This window comes from Drosophila pseudoobscura, chromosome 2, assembly GCF_009870125.1.
Source record: "Drosophila pseudoobscura strain MV-25-SWS-2005 chromosome 2, UCI_Dpse_MV25, whole genome shotgun sequence".
NCBI classification, from domain to species: Eukaryota; Metazoa; Arthropoda; class Insecta; order Diptera; family Drosophilidae; genus Drosophila; species Drosophila pseudoobscura.
This window is the reverse complement of record NC_046679.1, coordinates 26,367,312-26,393,166: the sequence shown is the minus strand read 5'-3', so window position 1 is coordinate 26,393,166 and position 25,855 is coordinate 26,367,312. Positions and strand designations below refer to the sequence as shown.

At 50.3% G+C, this 25,855-nt stretch overlaps 3 protein-coding genes across 22 annotated transcripts; 2 read left to right on the top strand and 1 right to left on the bottom strand.

Annotated features, from left to right (window-relative positions):
- Positions 1-344: 344 nt before the first annotated feature.
- LOC6904114 (golgin subfamily A member 6-like protein 1) lies at positions 345-25,493 on the bottom strand. Of its 4 annotated transcripts, none has more exons than XM_033377074.1 (2): positions 25,376-25,493; positions 345-2,066 (listed from the first exon to the last, which is right to left on the bottom strand). In XM_033377074.1, the coding sequence occupies exon 2, from the start codon at positions 2,059-2,061 to the stop codon at positions 556-558; it is 1,506 nt and encodes a 501-aa protein (XP_033232965.1). In that variant the 5' UTR covers positions 2,062-2,066; positions 25,376-25,493; the 3' UTR covers positions 345-555. The 4 variants fall into 4 exon arrangements, with proteins under 4 accessions (XP_033232965.1, XP_033232967.1, XP_033232966.1 ...); XM_033377076.1 differs by lacking the exon at positions 25,376-25,493 and adding an exon at positions 14,470-14,493; XM_033377075.1 differs by lacking the exon at positions 25,376-25,493 and adding an exon at positions 14,478-14,491 and having other exon boundaries at positions 345-2,068.
- On the top strand, positions 5,257-11,907 carry PGRP-LB (Peptidoglycan recognition protein LB). Of its 6 annotated transcripts, none has more exons than XM_015182627.2 (3): positions 5,257-5,404; positions 11,072-11,446; positions 11,509-11,907. In XM_015182627.2, exons 1-3 carry the CDS (start codon positions 5,311-5,313, stop codon positions 11,754-11,756), a joined length of 717 nt encoding a protein of 238 aa, XP_015038113.2. In that variant the 5' UTR covers positions 5,257-5,310; the 3' UTR covers positions 11,757-11,907. The 6 variants fall into 6 exon arrangements, with proteins under 6 accessions (XP_015038113.2, XP_001359661.3, XP_033232968.1 ...); XM_001359624.4 differs by lacking the exon at positions 5,257-5,404 and adding an exon at positions 7,542-8,044; XM_033377077.1 differs by lacking the exon at positions 5,257-5,404 and adding an exon at positions 8,722-8,743.
- sals (sarcomere length short) lies at positions 12,771-25,855 on the top strand. Of its 12 annotated transcripts, none has more exons than XM_015182621.2 (9): positions 13,350-13,425; positions 15,519-17,059; positions 22,882-23,005; positions 23,085-23,174; positions 23,246-23,996; positions 24,597-24,719; positions 24,789-25,051; positions 25,114-25,333; positions 25,421-25,855. In XM_015182621.2, the coding sequence occupies exons 2-9, from the start codon at positions 16,000-16,002 to the stop codon at positions 25,619-25,621; spliced, it is 2,832 nt and encodes a 943-aa protein (XP_015038107.2). In that variant the 5' UTR covers positions 13,350-13,425; positions 15,519-15,999; the 3' UTR covers positions 25,622-25,855. The 12 variants fall into 12 exon arrangements, with proteins under 12 accessions (XP_003736831.3, XP_015038106.2, XP_015038107.2 ...); XM_015182619.2 differs by having other exon boundaries at positions 13,351-13,425; positions 15,519-16,684; positions 25,421-25,843; XM_033377070.1 differs by having other exon boundaries at positions 13,358-13,425; positions 15,787-17,059.

Here is a 25,855-nt window from a genome sequence, read left to right as displayed (position 1 = left end):
ATTCAAATGAATGATGAATAACATGCATTAAATAATGCCTGAGTGAGTGCCTGCCTTCGAGTGTGTGAGCGCCTCATTATTACTCCTGTTTCCGCCATTTGCATCCGGAGAGAGAGAGAGAGAGGCTCTAAGATTTGCAGGGTGCGATCTGAAAATATTAATTAAAATTAAATGCAAATCAGATTCTCCTCATGGATAGCACAGCTATTACTCCTATGGGGCGATACCCAACATCATTATCATCATCCTCATCAGGTGGAATCAATTAAGCCTTGACCCACTTCTAAGGCGGGCAGACAGCACCTCCTTGCACTTGACAATAATTAAGCCGCATTTCCTTTTGGCCCACGATTTAAGTGATTTATTACGACGGGGCTGGCGCCTATCTATCAGTCTTATTAACTATAAGTGGATGCAGGATATAGGATGTAGGATGTGGGACAAGTGTTTTTGTTTAGGGGCTTACACATACACACACACATGGAGCGTTTAACTATTTCTAAACACAGGGACTAGCTTAATAATACTTGATAAATTTAAAAAAAAAATGTGGCCTTAGTTCCATGCCACTCGCTTGCGGGCAAACTTCGGTGGCAACGCAGTCTGCGCTGTGACGACATTCAAAGAGCGCGTCTTGTCGAGACGAGGCGAGTTGATGCCGCCGCGCACTGGCGGCAGATCCTGCCACACATCCAGATTGAGGTTGGTGAACGAGTTGCTCACTTTGGGGACATTCACGGAGGCATCGTCCTCCTCGGCAAGAGCCCCAGCACAGAGATCAGTTGAGGAGGACACAGAAATCGGGTCAGACGATGCAGATCCCTGATCTCCGCTGGTTATCTGCTCCAGCTTCTTGGTGGCCTGCTCGATGCCAGAGAGATGTGTGCTGCGGAGCTCCAAGAGGGCCTGCTGCTGGCTGACGTTCTCCTGCAGGAGCCGGTCCAAACAGTCTTTTTCCGTGTCGATGAGCTTCGAGAGCTCTTGGTACCGCTGCAAGTGCTGTTCGCGCCAGTTCTCCTCGCAGCGCTGGAGGCTCGACTTGGCCTCCGACTCGTACATGGCCTCGATCTGGGTGTAGGCCATCTGCTCGGACTCCAGCTGCTCCTTGTACTTGTGGAGGAGGGACTGGAGGTCCTCGGTGCGGACCACGTACTTGGCCATGCGCTCGAGGAGATTGATGCACAGGGATATCTGGCGGCGGCTCGCCTCGCTGCGGTTGCGGATGAACACCTTGATCTTGTTCAGGTTGAAGGCCTGCCCCGTGTCGGGGCGCTGCAGGACGAGGGCCGTGCTCTCCTCGAGCAGCTGCTTCTCCTTCTCCAGCTCCCCGATGAACAGCCGGAAGTGCTGCTCCTCTTCTTTGAGCTTCTCGGCCTGGGACTGGTGCTGGCGCAGCTCCACCATGTGCGACTCCTGCAGCTCACGGATCTCTTTTATCTGCTGCTCCTGGATCAGCTGGCGCTCCTTCTGGGCCAGCTCCGTGCGGCTGATCTCCTGCTGCAGCTGCAGCTTCCGCTCGGCGTTCAGGGCCTCCTGCTCGTCCCGCTCCTTCTGCTGCTCGATCTGCTTGTCGAGCCAATTGAGCTTCGCCAGCACCTCGTTGTCGGACTTCGACTGGTACAGAAACTTCTCGTCGTCCACCCCATGCCGCCAGCGGCCGTACAGCTTCGCCTCCATCTCCAGCTTCCGCTTGAGCTGCTCCTGCTCCTTGAGGGACTGATTGACGCGCCCCAGCATCTGGGTGTCGGCGGAGCACTCCCTGGGCCGCCGCTTGCGTCCCATTTCGATGTCGTACGCCTCGTTCTCGGTGTCCAGCAGCTGACGCAGCCTGCCCTTGCGGTCTGTGAGGTCAATGTCCTTTTGCTTCTGACTCTTGCGGGTCTGCAGCTTCTTTTCGGCATTCTCGTAGTACTCCTTGTTGGTCCAGTTCTCGAAGCGCGTCGTCACCTTGCCCCAGTGGTCGTAGTAGCGGTTCACCGCCTGCGTGGCCTGCACGCGGTTGTTCTCCAGCTCCCTGCGCTGCGCGTATGCGGCATGCTGCTGATTGAGTCGCCCCGGCATCCTTGCTGCAAAGAGAGAACGATAGAAGGGAAGTGAGGCGCCAGTTGGTTGACAAGTTCATAAACTTTTCAATTGGGGCCAAGGCGGCGGCAGCAGCAGCAGCAAGACGAGTGGCAGCGTAACTTCAATTTGCCATTTTTCTTGCTTCTGCTTTTCCGCTGGCCAAGGACCTTAAGGACACAGACACAGGACAGGCACAACGAAACGGAAGTGTCGCCACTGGACACTGGAGCCTTAACTTTATTCGATTAGCTGAAGGGCACGACTTCCCCTAAAAGGATGGGCTGTACCTCTCTCTCTGTCTCTATTGCTTTTCCAGTATCCAGAAATAGAAAGAGATATTCTATGAATCTTTTCGGTTGTGTTCTGTTTTGTATTTCCCTTGAATGTTGAATGTTTGCCTGCTGAAAACTGAAAACTGAAACTGAAATCTGATGCCACAAATGGAATGCCTCCCATTTCCCCTTTTAGGGTATGCCCTGCTGCGACCAGGACACGCGTTATGGTTTTTGCCCCCATTCCTGCTGCAACAGCCAGGCCATCACCGCAGCTGTCACTAACTGCCAGAGGACCAGCAACAGCCAAAGCGCAAAAATATGGCAAAATCCGGGACAGAAGCCACTATTCCCTGGCTACCCCTCGCATGCTGTGCCGCTGCCAGCTCCAAGCCGCCCATCCATCAAGGAGCGACGCACTGCAATCTGTCAGAGGAGCACGAGCAGGCACAGGAGGAGCAGCAGCAGCAGCAGGAGCAGCAGCAGGAGCAAGAGATGCTGCCTGGAATCTGGCATGCAAATGACCAGGCCAAAGCCCGAGGGGTAGCTAATTTCCCAGAGATTTATGGGCGGCACGAAGCGCATTGATATATGCCAAATTGTTTACAAATTGATTGCATTATTAATAATGCCCACAGAGAGACATAGAGGGGGGCGTGGCGCCCAACAAGGTGTCAGGATGCGGCTGCCAGGGAGTTCAGAGGATGGCACGGGATTCGGGAGGTGGCTTTACACGAAATGTAAAATATTCCAACAAAGTACTCTCCTTATGTCATATGACAGCCGACAAACTTTGGCAATAAATCAAACAACGGAGCGGTAGGTGGAGCCTAGGGGGGGGATGGGGGACTGGGGATTCTTTTCGTTTGTGGGTTATTTCGAACCTAAGAAGGCGTGCCACACACGTGGCACCAGCCAAATGCCAAGATGCCACCATTCGTATAGACTTAATACACTTTCGGCACACACAAATTCACTTCCTTAATTGAAATTTTAATTTGAATACTTTGGCGAAAGTTTTGGCCCCCAGCCAGCAGGATAGAGACAGACAGAGACAGAGACAGAGACAGAGAGAGAGAGACAGTGGGGTTCTGTTCGGGTTCCCTGCTTCTCTGATTCCCTGGCAGCAATAACAAACAGCCAAAAAGTCACCGAAATCCATGTCCTCTCCTACCCTGGATTGCCGCCCTTCGATTCAAGCCCCTCCCCGCGTTTGGTACATGGCTCAGAGCTTTTCAATTTACGCGCCTCGCAAGTCGTTTGTCATTTTATGCCCCTCTAATATATGGCATGTGCGTGAGCCTCCCGCCCCCTCCGCCCCCGCCCCACTCTCAACGCGAGGATGCGAGGACAACCAATTTCTGTACCTCCCCTTGCCATCCTCCGCCAGCAGCAGGGCAGGGGGGGCTTGTAGGGGTGGCAGGGTGTTCCTCCTTCGAACCAGCAAAGCATAACTAATCTGCCTAGACAATGATACGGCTACAACATCTGACGAATTGTGCCCCCAAAAGGTTCCGTTTCGCATCGTGCCTCATCGCTGGTTGGGCCAGTGACAAAATAGCGACAGATAAATGTGTGTGTAGAGCAAGAAATGGAGGATACACCGGACGAAAAGAGGCACTAATAGCATCGGAGATATCCCAAAGATCTCCAGATCTTAAAGAGAAGGCACGTGTAGACCCGACAGAAAATATTCCCACTGGTTTCCCATGAAAGCGATCTTAAAAATCAAATGAAACCGAGTATTCCTAGGAATAGTTAGCATATTAAATATATTTACAAAATAGCGACAGATAAATGAGTGTGTAGTGCAAGAAATGGAGGATACACCAGACGAAAAGAGGCACTAATAGCATCGCAGATATCTCAAAGATCTCCAGATCTTAAAGAGAAGGCACGTGTAGGCTCGACAGAAAATATTCCCACTGGTTTCCTATGAAAGCGATCTTAAAAATCAAATGAAACCGATAATTCCTAGGAATAGTTAGCATATTACATGTATTTATTCCCCGCTATGCATTAAAATTCATTTAATTGAATAAATGTACATATCCAATGCTCTAGTAACCTTTTGACCCACATTGCTATATGAGTACACATTCGTTTCCTTTATTTTTCCCGCAGTGTAATGGACTGTGAAGTGACTGGCTGTGCAGCAACAAAGAGGTTTCCATGGAGGCCGCAGGGATTCCCCTTTTGATATCGACAATAATCCCCAACCCATCCCTACCCAGCCATTGCCTCGATTGCAATTACTTTTGTTAATTGTAATACACATACAAGCACACAGATAGACACACATACTATTTATTTATCTAATGTGTGGAGGCTTCTTCCGAGGCGGAATAGTTGATAATGTTTACCTTGGTGAATACCCTACCTACACACACACACAGCCCTACAGAAAAACTATGCCTGTGATTTTTTTGTTTTGTGGTGTGATTTTTGTACAAGTAAGTACTTGATATTTTTCATCGGTGTAGAAGCAGCGCAGAGCGTGCCAAGACGTAGTTAGTGAGCGGCACAGGGGCAGGGGCAGAGCCAGAGCCAGAGGCAGGGGCAGAGGCACACTTAATACCCTGATAAGATGGGCGATTAGTGCTGCGAGCCATAAACCATAGAGCCATGGAGCCATGGAGCCATGGGAACAATGGCCAGCATTCTTCTCTTTTTTGGGGGGTGGGGGTAGTGAATAGCCGACTAGCGGGTGCCCTGCGGGTGCCCTGAGGGGCTACTCCCCAAGGAGAATCCACTAAGAAATTGCCTACTTCTGTATTTCTCCTCGATTCAGGCATACCCCTACTTGCAGATAGAGCATCTATAGATTACAAGAACTTTCCTAATCAAAGCCACTTGTCCACACACCACCGATACCTGGCGCTGGCGCTGGCGCTCCCCAGAGTCTAGAGTTTCAATTAACTGTTCGATTGCTTTGCGTATCACTCTTCTTCGGTCTTCAGTCTTGCCACGCACCATGGGCGACAAGAAGTCTGGATCAAGCACCCTTCCGGGGGCAGACATCGAGCTGCAAAAAGAGTTTGAACAACAGCAGCTGGCAACAATTTGTGGTAAGTACCGAGCGCGCAACTATTTGCTGTTTTTTGAAAAGTATTCAACTATTTCCAAGAGCGCTCCGGGAAAATTCCCCTTTTTCTGAAGGGTAATAAATTTGTGAAGCTCGTGCGCGGGGGGAGGGGGGTGTGAGGTGTGTGTTTGTGTGGCAGGTGTGAGGCTGCGTGTTTACCTTGCCACAAGCATAAACAAAGGCAAAAAGCGGGCGGCAGAAAATGAGTCTGCGATTTGGACTTCCTTTGGCGGCTGCTGCGGCGCCAGAACGCATCTGGTGGTCTCTCTCCAGCGTTCCGGCGGTAGATCCCCCAAATATTTCGACCAGAAAAACCTGTGTGCCCCACCGCATCTCTTTCCCTCGCTCTCTGTGAGAAGCAACAAAAGAAACAGAAACAGAAACAGATACAGATACAGATTCAGCACAGCAGCCATAAATCGACAACGGAAAATAAAATGCTGTTAATTTGTCTATCCGTCCAATCTCCGATCCGAGACTCCGACTAAAGCAATTTAATACCCGCATTTGCCGTCGCATTTGCAGCGCATTTTGGGCTTCCCCCAAAAACCGACAAACAGACAGACGACCGACACAGACCGGCGACCGACCAGAGCCAGGGGATCCCCAGTCCTCGAAACAAAAAAAAAAAAAAACAACTAAATAACCAAAAAAAAAAAAATAATAATAATAAGAGTACGTCCGGAGATGGTAGGCAAAGAAAGCAGCAACAGGTGACACAGAGAGACACCAAATGGAGATGCTGCTGGAGATATTTTCACAGTGAACAGATCACGGAATAGAAGAGATCGAAGTTGAGTGGAGATTATAATGGACAAAAATCGTATAGATCATGGAACATAGTGCCTAGGATCACATCATTTAAAGCTAAGGAATAAGAAGTAGTGACTCAAGACAAGTCACGACCAGGGGAAGAGTCACTAAAAAAAAAAGAAGAAGAAGAACAAACGACTACCGGAAAGTGTATATCTTTCACCTTGTACAATATAGTACATCAAATAATGAATAGACCAAGGAGATAGATATATAATACAGAGATCCGTGACTGCTGTCGGGAGAACCTTGTGGGTTTCTGTCTATGGGATCGTGTTTCGTATAGCTATTGTGTTGTGTGGCATGGAAAGATTGTCAACAAGCAGCTGATTTACTGCTGCGATAGAAGACCGATAGTGGGGGACCGAAAAGTAGAGCCCTTATCTGCTGCTAGCGACCTTCAAGACTGACCGATATTGAACCGGCGTTACTCGTACGCCACGCTCACATGAAGCCCACTGATCCATAACGCTGCATAATTATCTAATCGTCCGCTAACTAACACAGTTATAATTGTCACCCAACGCCCACTGCCTCCGGCCCCGCCCCCAACACCCACCTGTCATTCTGTCACTCGGAAGTTGTGATTGAGGACTGCGAGGCGTGAATTCTGGCCCAGAGACCGTTCAAAGTTTGCGATGATTAAACTTAATTGCATATCAGCGTGAAATATCTCATCCACCGTCCCTTATTGAGGGGAATCGACAGTCACGCTGACACGTGCATCGCTTTACCGCTTGACAACCACAAGAACAACTCAATGGAACTAGCGATGAGCGATACGAAGCGATCTAATGCAATTTCCCCCAATTGTTTGTACAATTCTGTTGAAATTTGGATTACAATCGGGATGTGGAGATCTGCTTTGCCAACTTCATATCAAAACGGTAGTACTCTCCCACTCTCTCTCGCCGTTAGGGTATCAAAAAAGAACCCTTTGCAGTGGGGAAAAAAGTACCGGAACGAGGTTCAAATGAGGCCAACGAGTTTGCGCGTCGCCGTGTAATTCACAGCAGCGGACAGCAGTGGGCATATCACATTTCACTTCGGCCATAGTTTGACCTTTGCCACAGCAATCCCCGGCAATCCCCACCGTACTGATAACAGCGACAGAGTCGGCGACAGCGGCAGCGGCAGCGACTTAGTTTGAAAGCTCTCTCTCTCTCCCTCTCTCTCTCTCGCTCCCAGAGGAGTGTGAGCGGAAGTGAGCGAACGGCGAGCGCGAATGATGATCGGCTGTTGGCAATAAGTTTCATGCGATTAAAAATTTGTTTGGTTTGGCATTGCGGCGTCGACGACGGCAGAGACAGCGCGCTAGTGCCAGTGGCAGCAGCGGCGGCGGCGGCAGCGGCAGCAGAGTTCCGATTTTTTCGCGTTCGTCTATAAACACAGGTGCGCCCTTATGCTGGCCAACATTCGCGCTTGTGATACGAAAACGAAACATAACCCAAGCCAAGAGACTCTCTGCACCATTCGCACACCCAAAAAAAAAAACAACCAAAGGCTGACCTTCACACCACAATCGAAGTTTGTGCACAATTCTTGCCACTGCAAAAACAACGAAACACTAAAAGAAGCAACAACAACAAGCGAAGCGAGAAACAATCAACACAAAAAGTTCCTAAATCAAAGTCACATTTGTGCAAACAAACACACACGAAAAAGTTCCTAACAAGAGCAAAGGCAGAGCAGATCCAACAGCAAGTTTAACAACAACTCTAGCAGCAGAACAGGAGAGCAGGAGAACAGGAGAGCAGGAGAAGCAGAGACAGCATGACAGCACTGGGATTAGTTCTGCTATCAATGATGGGTAAGTGTGTAAGCGAGACAGCAGTGAGTGGGTGTGAGATTGCGAGTGGGAGTGGAGATCGGGAGACAGTGAGTGGTCTTATCGCATGCCCCTGAACATCGCCATAAAACATGGTGGAGAGGGGTCTTATCGAGGCATTCTGCACATCTATCAGAGCTGCAATCAGCGTCAGTCGAGCAGGAATATCGTATATGAACATCGTATTCATATGTGGCGGGGGGGGATACGGGGAGTACATACATATGTATGTGATTTTTTGTTCAATTAATTACTGACATTTAACAAAATTGTCATTTACGGCTTGACAGCCAGCGCCCCCAGTGCGACGGAGTGAAATTGTTTTTGATTTTAATATGCATAATAATTTGCGCACCCTAACATACGCGGGACAGAGTCCTTCCGTTCGTGCATGTCTTTCGGCGAACGGCAAACCAGTGCCAGGGCAAAAGGCACACGAACATGTTCTGTGCCGAAGATCTGTGAAAGAGAGCATCCCTTCTTCGGCTGTGAACCGAACACTGTTCGCCTTCTGCTCGTCTGCTTTTTTTTTGTATTTCGCTCTTTTTCTGCCGCTTTCATTGTGTTTTTTGCCGTTGGTTTGCACTGGGTTCTTTTTTTTTCACTCCCGTTGACTTTTGCTTTTGTTTTTGTTGTAATCGAGCGTGACTTAATTTCGCACATTCCGCCCTCCGATGTGTTGTACGTACGTTGTATTCCCCGTGTACGGTTATTTGTTTAATGAACGGCGGTGTACACGGACGAATGGAATGACGGACTCCAACCTCTGCAGAGCATCGTCAACATAATAATAATATTGAAATGTCTCTATTATGTGCTTTGGCTGATTAAAAACAAACAATTACCCAAGGGACTCGCCTGTTTTCCCTCTGCCCTGCTCTTGCTGTCCCAGTGACTCGACTCTAATTATTTGCTGGCAATTTAAATACCTCAATTATGCGACAATTTAATCAGCAGCGAAAACGAAAAACGAAGGAACGGTAACGGGGGAAGGGGGTCTGATAGCATGGCTCCACGGATTAATCAAAAATTATCAAAGAACTTTGCGCCTTCGCCTCAAAATTGCTTTCTGTAATGAAATGAGTGTGTGCTTCCCCCTCCCCCACCCCCAATCACTAAAGCAGGGCTTTAGTTTGCCACCCCTTCTTCCCCCTCCTTCCACCCATTTCGCATATATGTTTTCGCGTGTGTACGCGATAGCAAGGTTTAATAGTGTGTAAAGCGAATGTGTGGCATGTGGCAGGAGGTGAGAGGAAGATGGATAGATAGTGAGTGAGGTGAGAGTGTGAGAGTGCCACAAAGTTTGCAACATTGATTAGGCCGACGCGAGTTTTAATGTTTACTTTATTAGGCCGCGTAATTAGGGTAACAATTAGGAAGCGGAGGAACGTAGAACAGCGGCTCTTGCCGGGGCTTTGCTGTAAATATAAATGTAATTAACATGTTACATACACACACCAAAAAGTAAGCGGCATAAATTAAACATCCAACGATTTGGCAGCTCCTCCTCCCTCACACCTTTGTATCCCCCCTCCTCCTCCTCCTCCTCCATCACCTCTTGCGCATTCCTGGCTCCTGGCTTCCTGCTCTGTTTATTATTCAAGCACGCGCCGCCAATGTAGGAGTCCCGGACACGATAGGATAGGTGGCAGAGCGTTCGCTCTTTCTAAATTTTAATTAGAAACTGCCGCTATTAAGTTAGTCAAGTGCTTTCCCTGCCCCTGCCCCTGCCCCTGCCCCCTGCTCCACGTCCCACGCCCCTCCGCCTCCGCTTTCCGTCCAAGTTTTCCGTATGCATATAAATGCGAGATGCGGGGGCGTGGATGTATCCCGAAGTTTTGGCAGACGTCCGCAAACATGCAAAACTTCTATCCCCCCTCCCCCCGTCCCCTGTGTTTGCCAGCTCCCCCGCGCACATAAAACAAATTTTGAATGAAATAGTTTTCGGATTTGCATTTATGACTCACAGAGGGGCGACGACGACTACAATCCGAACGGAACGGAACTTCTTTTCTGCGGAGCCATTGATAGATGATAGCACCTGTTGCTCTTGGTCTTCCCCCTCTCTTCGCCTCTCCCTTCCCCTTGGCTGACGGTCGTTTAGCTATTTCGAAGCCAGTCGACACTATAAACTGAGTCATGCTGATGCGGGTCAACAGTTGAACCGAAGTGTGAATTCCCTAAAACAAGTGAAAGTGTGCCACCTCCAAGCATGTCTTTAAAGCCCAAACAGATATACCCTTCGACATACCCTGGCTGAAAAGGCATTACAATTACCTTATACAAACAACAGTTTAGCAACAGAATGAGGTGTGAATACCCAACAGCAGGGAGAGTAAGAAAAGCTTGAATCGCTATAGAACATTGGGGAAATTAATCCATCCTGATACCTGCCAGAACTGATATACCTGGCGTGCACTCTGCAATAAACGTTAGTCGTTAGCATATTGAATACACGCTGCGCTGCGGCAGAGGTTGAGGCGACGGTTGGATCTTCGGCTTGATCTTCGGCTTGATCTTCGTCTGAGCGGCTGTGTCGCTGATGACGATTGCGATTGCCAATCGGAGTGGATCGGCAACTTGTTTTGCGCTCTTCTAGGCCCACCTCTCTCGCGATGGGTAACGTAACGGGGAATTTTGTGGCTGACATTCGTTCGGGGGAATTGGGAAGCCAGCGTGTCAGTGCATGTTCGCGCCTCTCTCTGGAACCGCAGACACCGCAGCAGACAACGCGTGGGGCAGCAGCAGCAGCGCACACATCGGCTATCATTTATCAATGGAATGTGAGCGATGCACGGTAGCAGCACCGCAGACCACACCCCCACCGCCTAGCACCTCCGCCCCAGCACTTTCCTTTGCAATTACGGCGGACAGAGCTTGGTGCGAGATTTCAACGCAAACAGCAGCCTTTGTCTCTCTTCATTGAAGCGTGTTCGGGTGTCTGTGTGTTCAAGACAAGCGAACCCTCATTAACCCAAGGTCGTACACCTCTCTCCTCTGTCTTTCCAGGCTACACGCAGCACATGCAGCAGCCAGAACCCAGCTCGCTCGGAGTGGAGGGCGGAGCACGACTGCTCTCCCGAGCGGACTGGGGCGCCCGGATGCCCAAGTCCGTGGAACACTTTGAGGGACCCGCCCCGTATGTCATCATCCATCACTCGTACATGCCCGCCGCCTGCTTCAGCACGCCGGACTGCATGAAGAGCATGCGGGACATGCAGGACTTCCATCAGCTGGAGCGCGGATGGAACGACATCGGCTACAGCTTCGGCATCGGCGGAGATGGAATGATCTACACGGGTCGCGGCTTCAACGTCATCGGAGCACATGCCCCCAAATACAACGACAAGAGTGTGGGCATTGTCCTCATCGGAGATTGGAGAAGTAAGAGCCCTTCTTTAAGAATAATCTATAGATTTCTAATGCATCCCTCTGTCAATCTTCAGCTGAACTGCCGCCCAAGCAGATGCTGGATGCCGCCAGGAACCTGATCGCTTTCGGCGTGTTCAAGGGCTACATCGACCCCGCATACAAGCTGCTGGGGCACAAGCAGGTGCGCGAGACAGAGTGTCCGGGCGGACGCCTCTTCCAGGAGATTTCCACGTGGCCGCACTTCAACAATGGAATCCGTTTTAACGCAACGACGGAGCAGCCACCACAGGGGCAGGCACTGCCTGTGGTCCCCAAGGTCTAGTTTAGCTCATCCCGAATCCTTATCCGCTATATACCATACTACGCCACACGAGCTCTCAGCTCCCCCGCTCAATGCCAAGGAGTTCATTCAGTATTCATTAGATGTCTCTCTGCGAACATTTCACAAATAAAGCAATTTCTAGATGATAACACTTGGCCGAAACACACGCCACGCCCCATTCCCACGCCATCTGTCAAATCGAATGGCAATTAATTTGTGTCAAATTCGATTCGGATTTGGATGGGACAAGTTTTTGCCGCGACGACGACGACGCGATGAAATAGTCGTCGACCCCGAGGGTCGTCCATGGTTGGGGGACAAAAACGGGGACTATATTGCCACGCGGAAACTTTTGCCATCGAGACGAGGGTACAAACAATTCAATTAATTATTAAAGCCCCGCGGGAGAAGTCGCATATTCAAATTTCCAAAGCCCATGCCTCCTCTAAATCGAAGCTTTTTGTTGTTTCCTGTTTTTAATGCCGATGCGCACAAATGTTGCATACTTTTTGGCTGCGGAAAAACGCCGCCAGTAGGTCAAAGCTGAAAGCCGATTGGGATGTTTGAATTTCGCGCCTAAGATCCATACGGGTAGTTCCAGAAACAGACGCACACAGATCATGGCGCCACTGAGCTAATGCAGACATCAGGAAGGAAGATTTGTTGCAGGGAGTCCTGGTTTTAGCAGAATATCTCAACCGTTTGTGGTCCAATCCGGGGGAATTGTGTGCGAATCGATAGATAATGAATGCATACGTGTGGAAAGTAAACCTGTAACAGACTCGCCTAGCCCTAGGCCAATCGATATGCGATCAATGAGACTATAAATACAATCACGCACCCGCCGACCATTGCACGGCTCCCTGCATTAATGTCAACCGTTGCCGAGGGATTGTGATTCGAGCAGCCCCCACACCGGCATCCACACATCACGCAGACAATGTAAATATTGCAAGCAAATCAGAGAGAATCATCGCAGATCCATCAGCATCGCACGCATCCAGAGAACAGAACAGAACAGAATCACTAATGGGTTTGGATTTTCTAGACGAGTGGTTTCTATCACAGGGTAAGACGCCTCCCCCCACGACCCTTTCCCCCTCCCCCTTTCTCCCCCACGAAATTAGCTGCGACACCCACGACCAAGCGACACAGAGAACTTGCGTAACTTCAGAGTCTGATAAGAGGCGTTAATGGGAGTGGTTGGGGAGGAGGAGGGTGGGTGGCTATCCTTGAAGTGGGCCACAGATATCGGGTTATTAATAATTCCATGCGGATTCCATTGAACTGAGGCTGTGGCTGTGGCAGCGGCTGTGAAGGCGCTGCACCTGCCATAAGGTCAATCGGACCCCACTCTCTCTCCGCCTCGCTCTCTCTCTCTGCCCACTCTTTCGCTCTCCAAATGCTAAAAATATTCTTCCTCTGTCGGTCAACAAAATTTTCATTTCATTATGCTTTTCACAGAAAAAGAGCGAGAGAGAGACAGAGAGAGAGAGAGTGCCAGAACATACAGCAACCAGCAGAGAGGAAAAATCGGTGAAATTTTTGAATTTTTCTGGCATTTTCGGCCTGCTTGGAAAATGTATGAATTTAGTTTTTGAAACGCCGTCATAGGCGCTGCTGTTGCCTCCTCTGCGTTTCGGGCCAAAAGAAACCACTTCGTTACCGTGTATATGTCTGTGTGCGTGTGATATGTGTGTGTGTGTGTGCGTTTAATTTGCGGTTGCGGTTGTGTGGGTGTCGGTGTCGGTTCGACCCACCAAACCGCTTTTATACTATATTCTATACACAACGAAAACTGCATCCACATCGGCCGAACGAGCCAATTAATACACATTGAAAATATATCGAATAATATATCCAAAAATATATAGCATATAGTATATGTGTAGGGGTTGCAAATGCGCAGAAATTTCTATCGGTCGCCAAAGTGTCACTGCCTCCACCGTCGATGGCCTCCGGAATTGATCCCATAAATCTCTGGACAGCAGAATCATGAATGGTGTTCCCAAAATAAATACATGCATACATATGTACATACATACATACATATGTACCGATGGACCAAAGAGCGGTGTATTTTTAAACTATTTGTTGACAGGAGCTGCGGCTCCCCCACGCCCACCCCCTCTCGAACGGGCACTTGTTCCCCTTTTTCCCTGCTATCAATGCAATTTTCTCCCAGTTAACAATGTTAATTGAAAATTCGGGCCTTTTCGGCCCAAAAACAGCCACCCCTCCCACACTCCTCCTCTGCGTTGATGATGATGGAATATTCCTAAGTATAATTTTTATTTGCATGTCATGTTTAATTAACGCCTCCAAAGAGGCGGAGGGGCGGAGGGGTGGAGGACTGCACGCACCAGAAAGCACGGCCAAAAATTTGCAATCGTTAACAGAAAGAAAAGAGAGAGAGAGAAAAAAGCAGGAATTGAAATGAATATGGAGGATAGAGGATGGATGGCGGGGCAGGGCGGTGCAGAGAGGGTGGGGGAGGAAGGCAATCCAGTGAACAGCCATGGAAATGGCAATGGAATGAAAAAAATTCGGATTTCATTCTTCCCCCCCTTCCCCTCCCTTCCCGGCCCGTACCGTTCCTCTCTCTTTTTTTTGTAGAAACAAAAAGAAAGCGCCAGAGATGTGTGTTTCCTTTTATTCTTTTCGATTTGATGCCTCTCTTTCTCGCTCTCTGAGAGCAATCATCTCACCCTCTCTCTCTCTCTCTCTCTCTGTCTCTCTCTGGGCGCGTCTCTCTTTCTCTTTTTGCTTTCTTTGGCGCTTTTGACGCTGGCTGTGGCGCTGGCTGGCTGGCTGGCTGTCTGGCACAAAGAACCTAAAATTAAATATTTTCGCCGTTTACATATCGCAGAGGAGGCAGTGGCAGTGGCAGAGCAAATCGTTTGTTGTTGTTGCTATTCCCGTTTCAGTAGCTGCTGCTTTTGTCGTTGTTGTTGTTGCTGTTTACTGGAGTGCATATGTATGTGTATGTGCATTCACACACGCACAGGGAAAGAGCATATCTAGGCAGTCGACTGGACACACGCTGATACAGTGAAGGCTCTGCAGAATGGACGGCCCGAGAACCTCTACTGGACAGACAGTCAAGGCTCTCCTGAAGCGAACACCCCACTGTAACAATAGTGATTGCATATCCAAACAGTCGACTGGACAAACAGTAAAGGTTCTCTCTGGATGGAGACGTCACCCCAGCAGACTGTCCAGACTCGCTGGCATAGCCCCTTCCTTCACCTTCACCTTATCTAGCATGTCCAGGCAGTCCAGTACTTGGCTACAGTAAAGCCCAGGCACTGTTCGCATAGTGTTAGTCCTAAGCAGTGCACCAAGCAGTGTGACATACAGTCAAGGCCTTCCCCATGGTGACACTGTCTCGGGGTCTGGGAATGTCTTTCCGCCTGAAGAGTCTTTACTGTGTGTGCGCACCAAAGCATTCCATGGCATGCCTCTTCTCTACTCTTCTCTACTCTCCTATCTGTTGGGATGCGTTGATGCATGTGTGTCCCTGTCCCTGTCCCTGTCCCTGTCCCCGACCATGCCAGCGAGTCCGTGTGTCCCTGTGTGTACTCTATGACTATGACACAAAGGCCTACATTTTGTCTCTCGGCAACAACAACAGCAATCGCCACAGAAGCAAAAGCAAAAGCAAGAAAAAGCTAATGAGCGCATTCATTTAAAAATAACATTGAAATGAAACATTCCCAAATATACAACGAATTTGAATTGGACTGAAAATATCCCAAACAGCTGTTGCCCATCGTCGGCACCGGACCGCGAATAAATAGCACGGGGAACAAAATCCAACAGAAAAACAACACTAGGAAAAATTAAAAAAAAAAACGAACCGAATTATCAAAAGAGAAATAGAAATCCGCGAAAGAACGAGCCAACGAACCGAAAAAACAAAAAAAAATACATTGAAAATCTGAATCTGAATGAAAGAACTTTTTGGACAAGTCGTCGCGACTCTCCCTCGACGGCGGTGCTAATGTGCAAAGTTTTGTGTTTTCATCAGCAGGAAAAACGGAAAAGCGGGAAAAACAACGCAAGAATTTACGGAAAATTATTTAAAAAGTGTGTGCAAATAGACGGAGCCGACGAGCACGACGACAAGTGGGCAGCCCCCTCTGGAGAGTTAACGGTAAAGCGAGCGGCAGGAAAACAACAGTAAAAGCAAGCAGCAGCAGAAGCATCTGAAGAGGAGGAGGAGAGACAGCAAGCAGTAGCAATGCCGTTTGTGACACCCCGGGCGGGGACAAGCAGTGCAAACAACAGTGCGGGACGCACCACATTCCGCCCGCCGTGGGTGAAGGAGGACGCCGCCTCAGCCTCCAGTGCCACAGCCACAAAGCCCACGACCACGCCCTGGGCTAAGAAGACAGCGGCAGCCGCTGCCGCCAAGGAGAATGGCGACAAATCCGCTCCATCTGCGGCCACAGCGACAGCCAACAGCAAGGCCAAGGCGGCTCCGGCCGTGACGACCGCGAAGAAGACGACGACAACCCCCGCGGAGACGGCTAAAAAAGTGCCTGAGCCCGTCAAGAAATCCTCAGCACCGACGACAGCAGCAGCAAGCAAGAAAAATGCGAATGCGGAGCCCGTGAACACCAAGAAGGCCCCGGAGCCAGTCAAGAAGGTGGCTCCCACTGCGGTGACCAAGAAGCCAGCGGCTACCAAGAAGAAGGAGCCAACGCCACCGCCAGAGTCCTCTTCGGAGGAGGAGGAGAGCGAGGAGGAGGAGGAGGAGACTGAAGAGGAGACCGAGTCCGAGGAAGAGGAGACCGAGGAAGAGACCGAATCCGAGGCGGAGGACGACGATGACGACACCACGGCGGACGAGAAGGTGCCCGAGCACGTGAAGAAGGCCGCCCAGCTGCGTCCAACGACCGTCAACAAGAAGCCGGAGCCGGAAAGTGAGTTGAAACAGCGTTTCACTATAGAGAAACCCAAGTTGCGGAGCGTAGCGGTGGTCAAGCGGGACAAGTCGATGAAGAAGGTGCCCGCCGAGGCGGACGACGAGGAGGCCGAGGAGGGGGAGACGGAGGAGGAGCGCGAGCGCCGGCTGCGCTTCAAGTTAGAGAAGCCGAAGCTGCGGCACGTGAAGCGCGAGGAGAAGCCACTGCCCAGCAAGAGCACCGACGACCTGGCCAAGATCCGGCCAGTGCTCAAGAAGGTACCGAAGATCGATGAGCTCCTCAAGGAGCCCAAGGAGGAGCCCAAGCCCGAGTTCAAGACCAAGACCCTGCGAAAAGCCCCCTCCATAAAGCGCGAGCAGAGCATCAAGAATGGTAAGTGCCACAGATCCGATTCCGATCCGATCCGATCCTGGAAGCTGGTCGTCTAACCCGATGCCCAAATGCCAACTGCCAAATGGAAGTTTAACCGATTAACCACTGCGAATGGATCGACTGCAATCCGTTACAAAGCGCTGTAAATTATTGCTGAAGCTTTTCTAATCTTTAATTTCTAACCAGGTGAGGATTGGGGGAGGAGGGTGGGGAAAAGCAGGGGAAACTGGTCTTTCTCTTGCGTGTTTGTGTAGCTTTTGTATCTGGCAAAAGGCAGGGCCAATAACCGTCACAGCGACAATAAGGCGAATAAAGCGTCAACATGGCGTATGAGTGATATGTGCAACAGAATTGCTCATACGAGATGGTAGCGTGAGTAAGTGGGTATAGGGATGGCAGCGTGTCAGAGGCTAGAGATGGTCGAAGGCATAGTAGTAGTGGGGCGATCAGCTGATGATCACAGTAAGACTGATATATAGTCTAAAGAGGATCCATATCCTCTCTATTCGCACGATAGTCGTTCAGTTTTACCATATATATCGCTATCCCCACCATAAAGGCTGCACTTTCCCACTTGCCCATCTCTAATGCCGCAGCAGTCGTTCCTCCCTCTCTTTCAGCCTGCACTGTGATTGCCCATTTATACCCGAAAAAATAAATACACAAAAATACGTATACGACGTGTCTGTCTATATATCCATACAGAAGCAGCAGAACAGAGCAACAGAACAGGACAGAGAGTACAGAGAGTACAGTCATATATTTGCACAGGAGGAAGAATATATATCAACTCGAAATGAGTGTGTAAAAAATATTTCATCAAAATGTTTCGGCCAAACAAAAACCACAAAGCGCATACAGCAGTGGCAAAGAGGCAGAGTGGCAGAGCGGCAGAGTGGCAGAGAGGCAGAGAGCCTGAGGTAGTGGCAGGTGGGGGTGTGTGGGTGAAGGGGCGGGACACTAGGAAAAACAAGGCCATAAAGCAATATAAATATCATTTTTTATTTATTAAATTTTAGTGAGTGTTGTGCATTGAGCCGAAAGAGGCGCAAAGTGTGTTTCCCTGCAAATTTCTGTCGAGTTTATATTTCTGTTCGAGTACTTTTTTTGGGAAGGGAGGATCCACCCGTCCACCCACCAATCCTTCCACCCTTCCAGCCATCTAGTCCCCTGGAGGTGCAAACAAAGTAGAGGTATTTTCGTTTTCTAATTCCGTATTTATTGCCACACACACTCGACCTCTACGCTCCTCAAGAATACCCCGAATCAGGTCGTAATTTTCTAATGGACTTTCTGGCCGCGAGGCTGGCCTGAAAAAACAGGAAGAGCGCACCAGATCCGGCGACAGAAAAGACAAAGACGTTGCATAAGTGTGGCCTGTCACCTGGCCTCAAAATTGAAATTGAATTGCACAGAGTCCGCAGGCCCAGGACATGCCATGCCTTGCCACGGCATGTCCCAAGGTGTCCCTCGGGGGGAAAGGCAACTAAAATGAAGTGAAAAGCTCGTTAGCTTTAAGCGTGGGACAGTGGCAGTGGCAGTGGGGAAAGGTCTTGGGGAAAGGTTACGTGTGAGGCAGTTAACTTTTCTTTGTCCCCCCGTCCTAATCAGTGGGCAATAACGTGACCGCAAATGCGTCCTAATCTTGACCGACAAACAAAAGGATCCCGCAGCAAGGCCAAGAGCAGGGGGCGGGTCCAGGCGCCCAAAATGAAGCACCGCCTTGTCCTTTAAAGCTGTCACCCCATCGACCAGAGAGCCGAAAAAAAAAGGAAAAAGAAGGCAAAACATTTATTTAATGTGTTCGGATGAGGTCCTTCCCGAAACGGGTCCTGGATCGAGGGTGGGAGTGGAGTGTGGGGTCGCTGGGGCCGATTTGAGTGGAGTTTCCTTTTTTATGGCCTAAGCAAAATTCATGATTATTGCTCATTCTGTCAAAACTACAACATAAAATGGAATGCTTTAAAGCCAGATGAGGAATGGTGGAGGAGGAGGGGATGTTGAGTCCTTCCTTTCTGCTTCAAGGTTCTCCCACAACTATCGGATGTCGGAGTCGAAATTGGAACTGTGTCTCCGCAGGGTGGGGCAGCGGGGCAGCGTGGACAGGGGAGGGGGAGAGCGGGCCAAAGGAAAGCTGCCAAAGATATATGGCAATGTGCTTGATAGAGTCTAACTAAATGCCCCATTTATATTCAAATATCCGCCACTAAAAAACAAAACGAAATAAAAGACGGCGGTGGCCGCAAAGCAGGTCCACCCCCCCCCTACTGTCCATCCACCATCCACCGAGGGGTGGGGTGGGGTGGACTGGAGTCTCTCTTCTCAAAAAAAAAGGACAACAAATATTTTCTTTTATTTAAATGAACCTCATCTGTATGTATGCGTGTGTAGAGGCGACTTGAAACCCGTGAAGGCTATGCCGTCCTGGAACAGTCTTTCGGGTCTTTCCTGCCATCCCTGTTCCTCTTCCATTTGTGGGTGGGTCTCTGTCATTAGAAATGTCGCCTATCAATAGGTGAGGCTCCACTTTCTCCCTCCCTCTGTGTGTCCCTTCTTCCAACGAAGCATAAAAGATGATTAGGCTCTTTCGAATGGCCAAAATGACGTAAAAGGAAACCGTTCGAAGCACAATCAAACACACACATCTACTCTATTGGCCTTGAGCTGTTAGTTGGCCATAATTATACTGGTCGACTGAATAATGGGATTAGAAATTAGATCCAAATTGAAACAGAACCCGTGAAGAAGGAGAAATTAAAACTAAAGCCTAGAAGCCTTAGAGGTGTGTCTCAGGAGGGTTTAAGGTGTGAACGAAGGTTTCATTTTGAGGATTCAAGTGAAAGGAGTGTCCCTGCCAGGGCTCTGTTTCAATGTCCATAGAATGCCATCAAAAACTGTTGTATGCTTCCCCCAAAATTGGCTGGAAAAGTTAAACAGCAGTAAATTCTTTCATTTTGTGGAGCACACACATATTTCGAAACTTTTTTAAGTGCGGGACCACAAAAGAGTAGATCTCCATCGCCCTCTCTCTCTCTCAGGGCCATAACCATTCTGGGTTTAAGGGGTGTATCCTTTAAAGCGATGGCTCTATCAAAAACGCTAATCATACGAGGCCAACGAAGGGGCTCTCCCCCCATCGGAGGGAGCAGTCTCTTTCTGTGAGATATATGGGCTGGCTGAGCGGTGCTCCATCATCGTGCCGCAGTGGAGACAATGAAGTAAAGCTGCAAGCTGGAAAGTCACTCATCGGAGGAGTCCATGACTCTCTGCCCCTGCCCCTGCCTCTGCCTCTGTCGGGGCACCATCCAGCATCCAGAGGAGCACCAGTACCAATCCCCCTGCCATTGTCCCTGTTCCCAGCGTGATTCAATGACAACGGCAACATTTGTGCATGCATAGAATATTCTGATGATGATAACACAATGGTTGTAGCCAGGCACGAGCTCCAGGGGTAGTCTCCAGGGCAGGGGGTACCCGGGGCCATCACTGAGAGTGAGCTGGCAAAATTTATGTTTACATACCCCCGCCATTCGTTGTAAGTGCGGGCTTTGCGGTATATTAAGTGGGTAGCATCATCGCGGAGTCTTAGTACCCCCTATCCTCCTCACTCCACACTCCACACTCCTCACTCCACACTCCTCACTCCTCACTCCATCCTGCCTTTGCTTTTTATTTAAATAAGAAATAATTTTGTCGACATGAATGAATGAAGACGTTTTATCTGCTTGGGTCACCCTTCCGCCCTTCAGCCCCTCAGCCGCAAGCCCAGAACCCCAAAAGCCCCCCTCTCGGAAAAAGAAAGCGAGCTGCTTTTGTTTTCCTTCTTTCGTTTCGTTTCGTTTTGCTTCCACTTTTGTTTGCCTCTGATTTAGGATAACTGCCTGCTTGCCTGCCTGACACCCACACCGTCGTGGCAGGGACACAGAGAGGACTTCCCTCAGACAGAAGAAGGGCAGGGAGGGTATGGTCCATAAATTACCAAACTAAACGCGTCCTCAATTGGCTGTCCAAAAGTTGACCACGTATTTTAATCAGAGGCTACCATTTAGGGAGCAGTTCTTCCACCGAAGGAGTTCATTAACATGCAGACACGCAAGGGGGCGGCAGCATCAGGGGCAGGAGCAGGCGGTGGCAGTAGTATCCTCGTCCTAGACAATAATCAAGTTTCTCTTTTACACTGATTTCATTCAACGAAAGTAACACGAGTTTGGATTAGTTTCTTGTTGGCTCCTCCACCAGGTGCCGGGCAGAAGCCGAAGGAGGGGGGCGTCTAGAGGAGTCTGAAAGGAGTCTGATAGGGAGGTCGGTACGTGGCCAGACACTGAGCAACTAATGCACCAGCGTGGCAAACGGCAGCGAACCACTTAAAGATTAAGTGCATAGCCAGCGAGGCGCAAACCAAAGGCAAAGTCGAGGCGAAAGCCAAAACCGAGAAAAGGCAGAGGAGCAAAGAGGAGCGGAGGGCAGCGTAGGGCGAGGGGGAAGCCTGGAAGCTCAGACAAAGGATAATGCGGTGGCTGGGTGGGTGCCTGAGTGGGTGGCATCCTTGCCAGAGCGGAGGCGGTGAGGGTTCATTCAAACAAAGCTAATTAACAGATTTGTCAGCTTTTCATCACTTGGCGGCGACGGCGTCTCTTCTCTGTCTCTCTCCCACAGGACGGCCTCTGTTGTTTGACTTTTGCACTTTTTTTAAACAGGGAGTGGGAGTGGGAGTGTGAGCGAGACAAACAGACAGCAGCAAAACATAAAGAATGCAAAGTATTCGATAAAACACACACAAAACAACAACAACAACAACACTGCGTATGAGTGTGTTAGACAGAGCAGGAGAGAGCGAGAGAGAGAGAGAGAGAGAGAGTGCCTGAGCAGAGTGAGGTTATGTAGAGAGCCGGAGCTCCGGGAAAAAATCGAAACTGGAAAAAGTTTTTCAATTGTTAATTACGAGGCCACGAGGGAGAGGTAAATGGAAGATGGAGGAAAAGGCAGTGGCAGAGGCGACCTCCAGAGAGAGAGTATGGGAGATTGTTAGGCCAACAATTTAAGCGGAAATTTATTAGAAACAGCTTGCCGGAGGTGAACTCCTACTTCGACTCCGCCTGCTGCTGTCCGGACTAATTGGCCTCGTTAACAGGGCTCCAGACCCATGGCCAGAGCCATAGCCAGGCTCCAGCGAACACCAAGAAGTAAACGAAACGAAGAAGCGTAGGACAGGACTTTAAACTAACTAAAAACCCAAAAAAGAGAGCAGCAATGCGGGGGGGCCCTACGGAGGACTCGACCAAGGAAAAGTCCGGACAAAGTAAAAAATGCAATCAAAGTTTTGCTGCCTCCTGCTGCCGCCTGCCCCTTTCGGACGAATTGAATGGTGTTAAGGCAATAAAACACCATCAAAGCCAGGCACAGTCACAGGCACAGGCACAGAGGCCCTACTAACTTTTCAATCTATGCTGCAACTTCCGGCAGAGACAGAGATACAGAGACACACACACAGAGAGAGGGAGTGCCATGTGGCTGGGTGGGAGAGCTGCTCTCCTACGCCAATTGATATGTATGGCCCTGTGCCGGAAACTTTGAACAAACATCGAGGAGGGGAGGGGTACAAAACAAACAAACAACTGACACAAATTGCAAACTCATTAAATTAAAATTATATTTAATAACCGCGAGTGCACGCAGCGAGCGCCAGGCGGCGATTTGCTCTAATGCCCCGCAACCGAAGCAACATCCAACAGCCATCCATTCCATGCCTCATGCCACATTCCACACTCCTATACTCACAACTCTCACAACCCATCGCCACCGGGCGCCTCTGTTTGTTGCAGTTCCCGCCCCACCGCCACTGCCCTCGCTGGTGCCCAAGGCCCCGCCACCACCGCCCCCGCCACTGGCCCCCGGCGAGAAGCGTGTGCTCTCCAGCACGCAGAAGGAGAACCTCGACAAGCTGAGGTAAGTCTGGAGTCGCTGGAGTCGGTAGGAGGATGACCATCTCTCACGGTTTTCTGGTTTTCCTGTTTTCGGTTCACAGAACACGGCCCAGAAGGCGCCCGGACTGGTCCGAGATGATGAAGGAGGTGGAGAGTGGCAAGAAGCTGCGCCATGTGGCGTGCAACGATAGGTAAGTGATTAGAGAAGGACTCCTCTTGCTGGCTGGCTACTACATCCTCCCCCCCCCCCGCCCCACTGCAGATCTCAGCCCATACTGACATGCAAGTCGATAACCAAAGTGGACGAAAAATTCATCTACGAGACGGAGAAGGACAACTCGCACAACAAGCTGCTGCAGCAGATCCAGGGCGGCATCAAGCTGAAGCCCACACGGACCAACGATCGCAGCAAGCCCGTGCTGGATGGCCTGCGCAAGTTCCGCCGCCAGATGACCATCGAGGAGCAGCTCCAAAAGTCCCAATCGAAGGTCAACATGCTCTGCGAGGCCCCCAGCAGCCATGCCCTGGGACCGAACAGTGCCAGCGCCCTGGGGTCGGGCAGATCGCGGGCCAGCATCGCCTCCGCAATGTCCATCGATGAAGAGAGTCCCGACGAGCTGGACGACATCGACAAGATCCGCGACGACCTGCAGAGCACAAAGCAGATGCTGGCCCTCGAGCTGCGCAACCGGGAGGCCCAGGAGCGCGAGAACAAGAAGCTGCTGGCCAAGATTCGCACTCTGGAGACGGAGCTGGAGCGGGAGAAGTCGCGCGAGAAGAATCTCGAGTACGGCTCCAATGTCATCGTGGCCACCATGGACCCCACGCCCACCGCCGAGCAGACGTACGTGAATTCGCTGAAGAGCGAGGTGGAGGATGCCCGAAAGGTGTCCAAGGAGGTGGAGAAGAACTACCAGAGCACCAGCGAGCTGCTGGTGGAGGCCAAGACGGAGATCGAGGAGCAGCGGCGACAGATCCAGCTCCTCGAACGGAAGCTAGCAGCGGCTCTCCAGGTCAGTCGGGGTTCAGGGATCGTTGATGGGATGTGGAATGATGGGGCGTCGCTCGAAGTGTTGTCAGTTGAGGGAAAAGCGGGGTTAGTGGGGTCCGTAACCCATCTGTCCATCCGCCATCTTCCTCACAGGTTCTCCTCCGCACATTTTCAGCGTTTCCGGCGCAGGGAGTAGACGAGAGGAGCTAACGAAGCCACCGCAATTAGTAGCCCCGATTAGTAGTCCCCGCGATTAGTTGTTTTGTTTGTAAATAGTTGTCCATAGTAGTGACATAGCCATAGTAGCCATGGAAACGAAACGAAACAAAAACAGATCAGCTGACAACACACACACGCACACATCTGGGGATGGGGATGGGGGGCTCCAGGTGTCCTTTTTCAATGGGGAACGCAAACGCCACTGCACAGCACTACAAACACGAACACCGCAGAAATGCCTGGAGATCGATCGCCTAAAGTCTTAAGTTAAGAGATCATCGCATGCCGCATGACAAAGATCCGATACCCAGACCCGACCAACTCCAAGACACGCTTTTGCCCACCCCAACAAAAATTGCAGCAGCCACTAACCAGATTAACCCATTGAACGCTCTCTTGCAAGGGCTGTGCGACACCAAGCACTAACAGAACGCACACTAGTAAATGCTTTGCTTACGACGACGACGACGACGACGATGACGACTACTACGACCACTACTACGCCGGCAAGCACGCGCCGCACCAGGTAAAGCCACGCACCAGCTGCGAAGGAGATTGCTAATCCGTACATTTTGGTTTGTGCCGCGATCCGCAGGGTGGCGGAATGCTCGACGGGTCAAGGCGGTCGAGCGATGCCAATTTCGGGCGCGACAGCTCGCCAGAGCTGGATCTGGAGGTGAGCGAAAGCGATCCGGACGAGCCCGAGGAGAAGAAGACGGAGCGCAGGGAGAAGCGTGTGGGCAAGGAGCTGAAGGTCCTGCGCAGCAAGCTCACGAAGGTGAAGGTCAAGGAGGAGGCGGCCAAGAAGGAGAAGGATGTGCTCAAGCAGGCCATGAAGAAGAACCAGGTGATCCTCAAGTGAGTTTCCTTTTGCTATCCATTCCGAGTGCGGCGTCTAAAGAGGATTCTTCTGTTTGCAGGGAGGAGAACAAGAAGTTCAAGAAGCTGGAGAAGGAGGTGCAGAAGATGGCCGCCTCGATGAAGCTGGACGAGGACGATGTCGATGGCGAGGACAAGGAGGATGAAGAGGAGGCCGAGGAGGAGCACGAGACCGAGGAGGAGGAAGAGTCCGACGATGAATCCGAGGAATCCGAGTCGGGCGAGAGCGAGGCGGAGACGGGCAGCGAGTCCGAACCAGAGGTGGGTCCACCCACATTTCCCACATTCTTGTATGCCACTCACCTGCTTCCTTCCTTCCTTCCTTCTTTCGATTGTGTTCCCGCGTAGGACGCGTCCAACTCCGCGAAGAAGGCGAACGTGGAGCCGCGTTTGAAAAAGCACGAGAGTCGCTTCGCGGCGATGAAGAAATGCAACGTGCTGCTGCAGGCGAACGTCGACAATTTGCAGGACCAAATTGTGCAGGTGCGACACCGGGCCACCAATCTGCAGGACGAGCTGGACGCGGTGATTGCGGATCTGGGCTTCTAGGGCGGTGGTCCACACCAACCACGGCGAATGTACAATGTGTGTTTCTGTTTTCTTTTCTGTTTGCTTGTTTTGTTCCTTCCTTTTTAGCCTTTTTTTTAACCAGTGTGATTTTTGTATTGTCAACGTTAGTTGATTATCGACTATCGACTTATCGATAAGATATACGGTCTGACCCTCAGAAATATACCGAAATACATCACATATTTCAAAATATACCGTAAATATACTGACGAA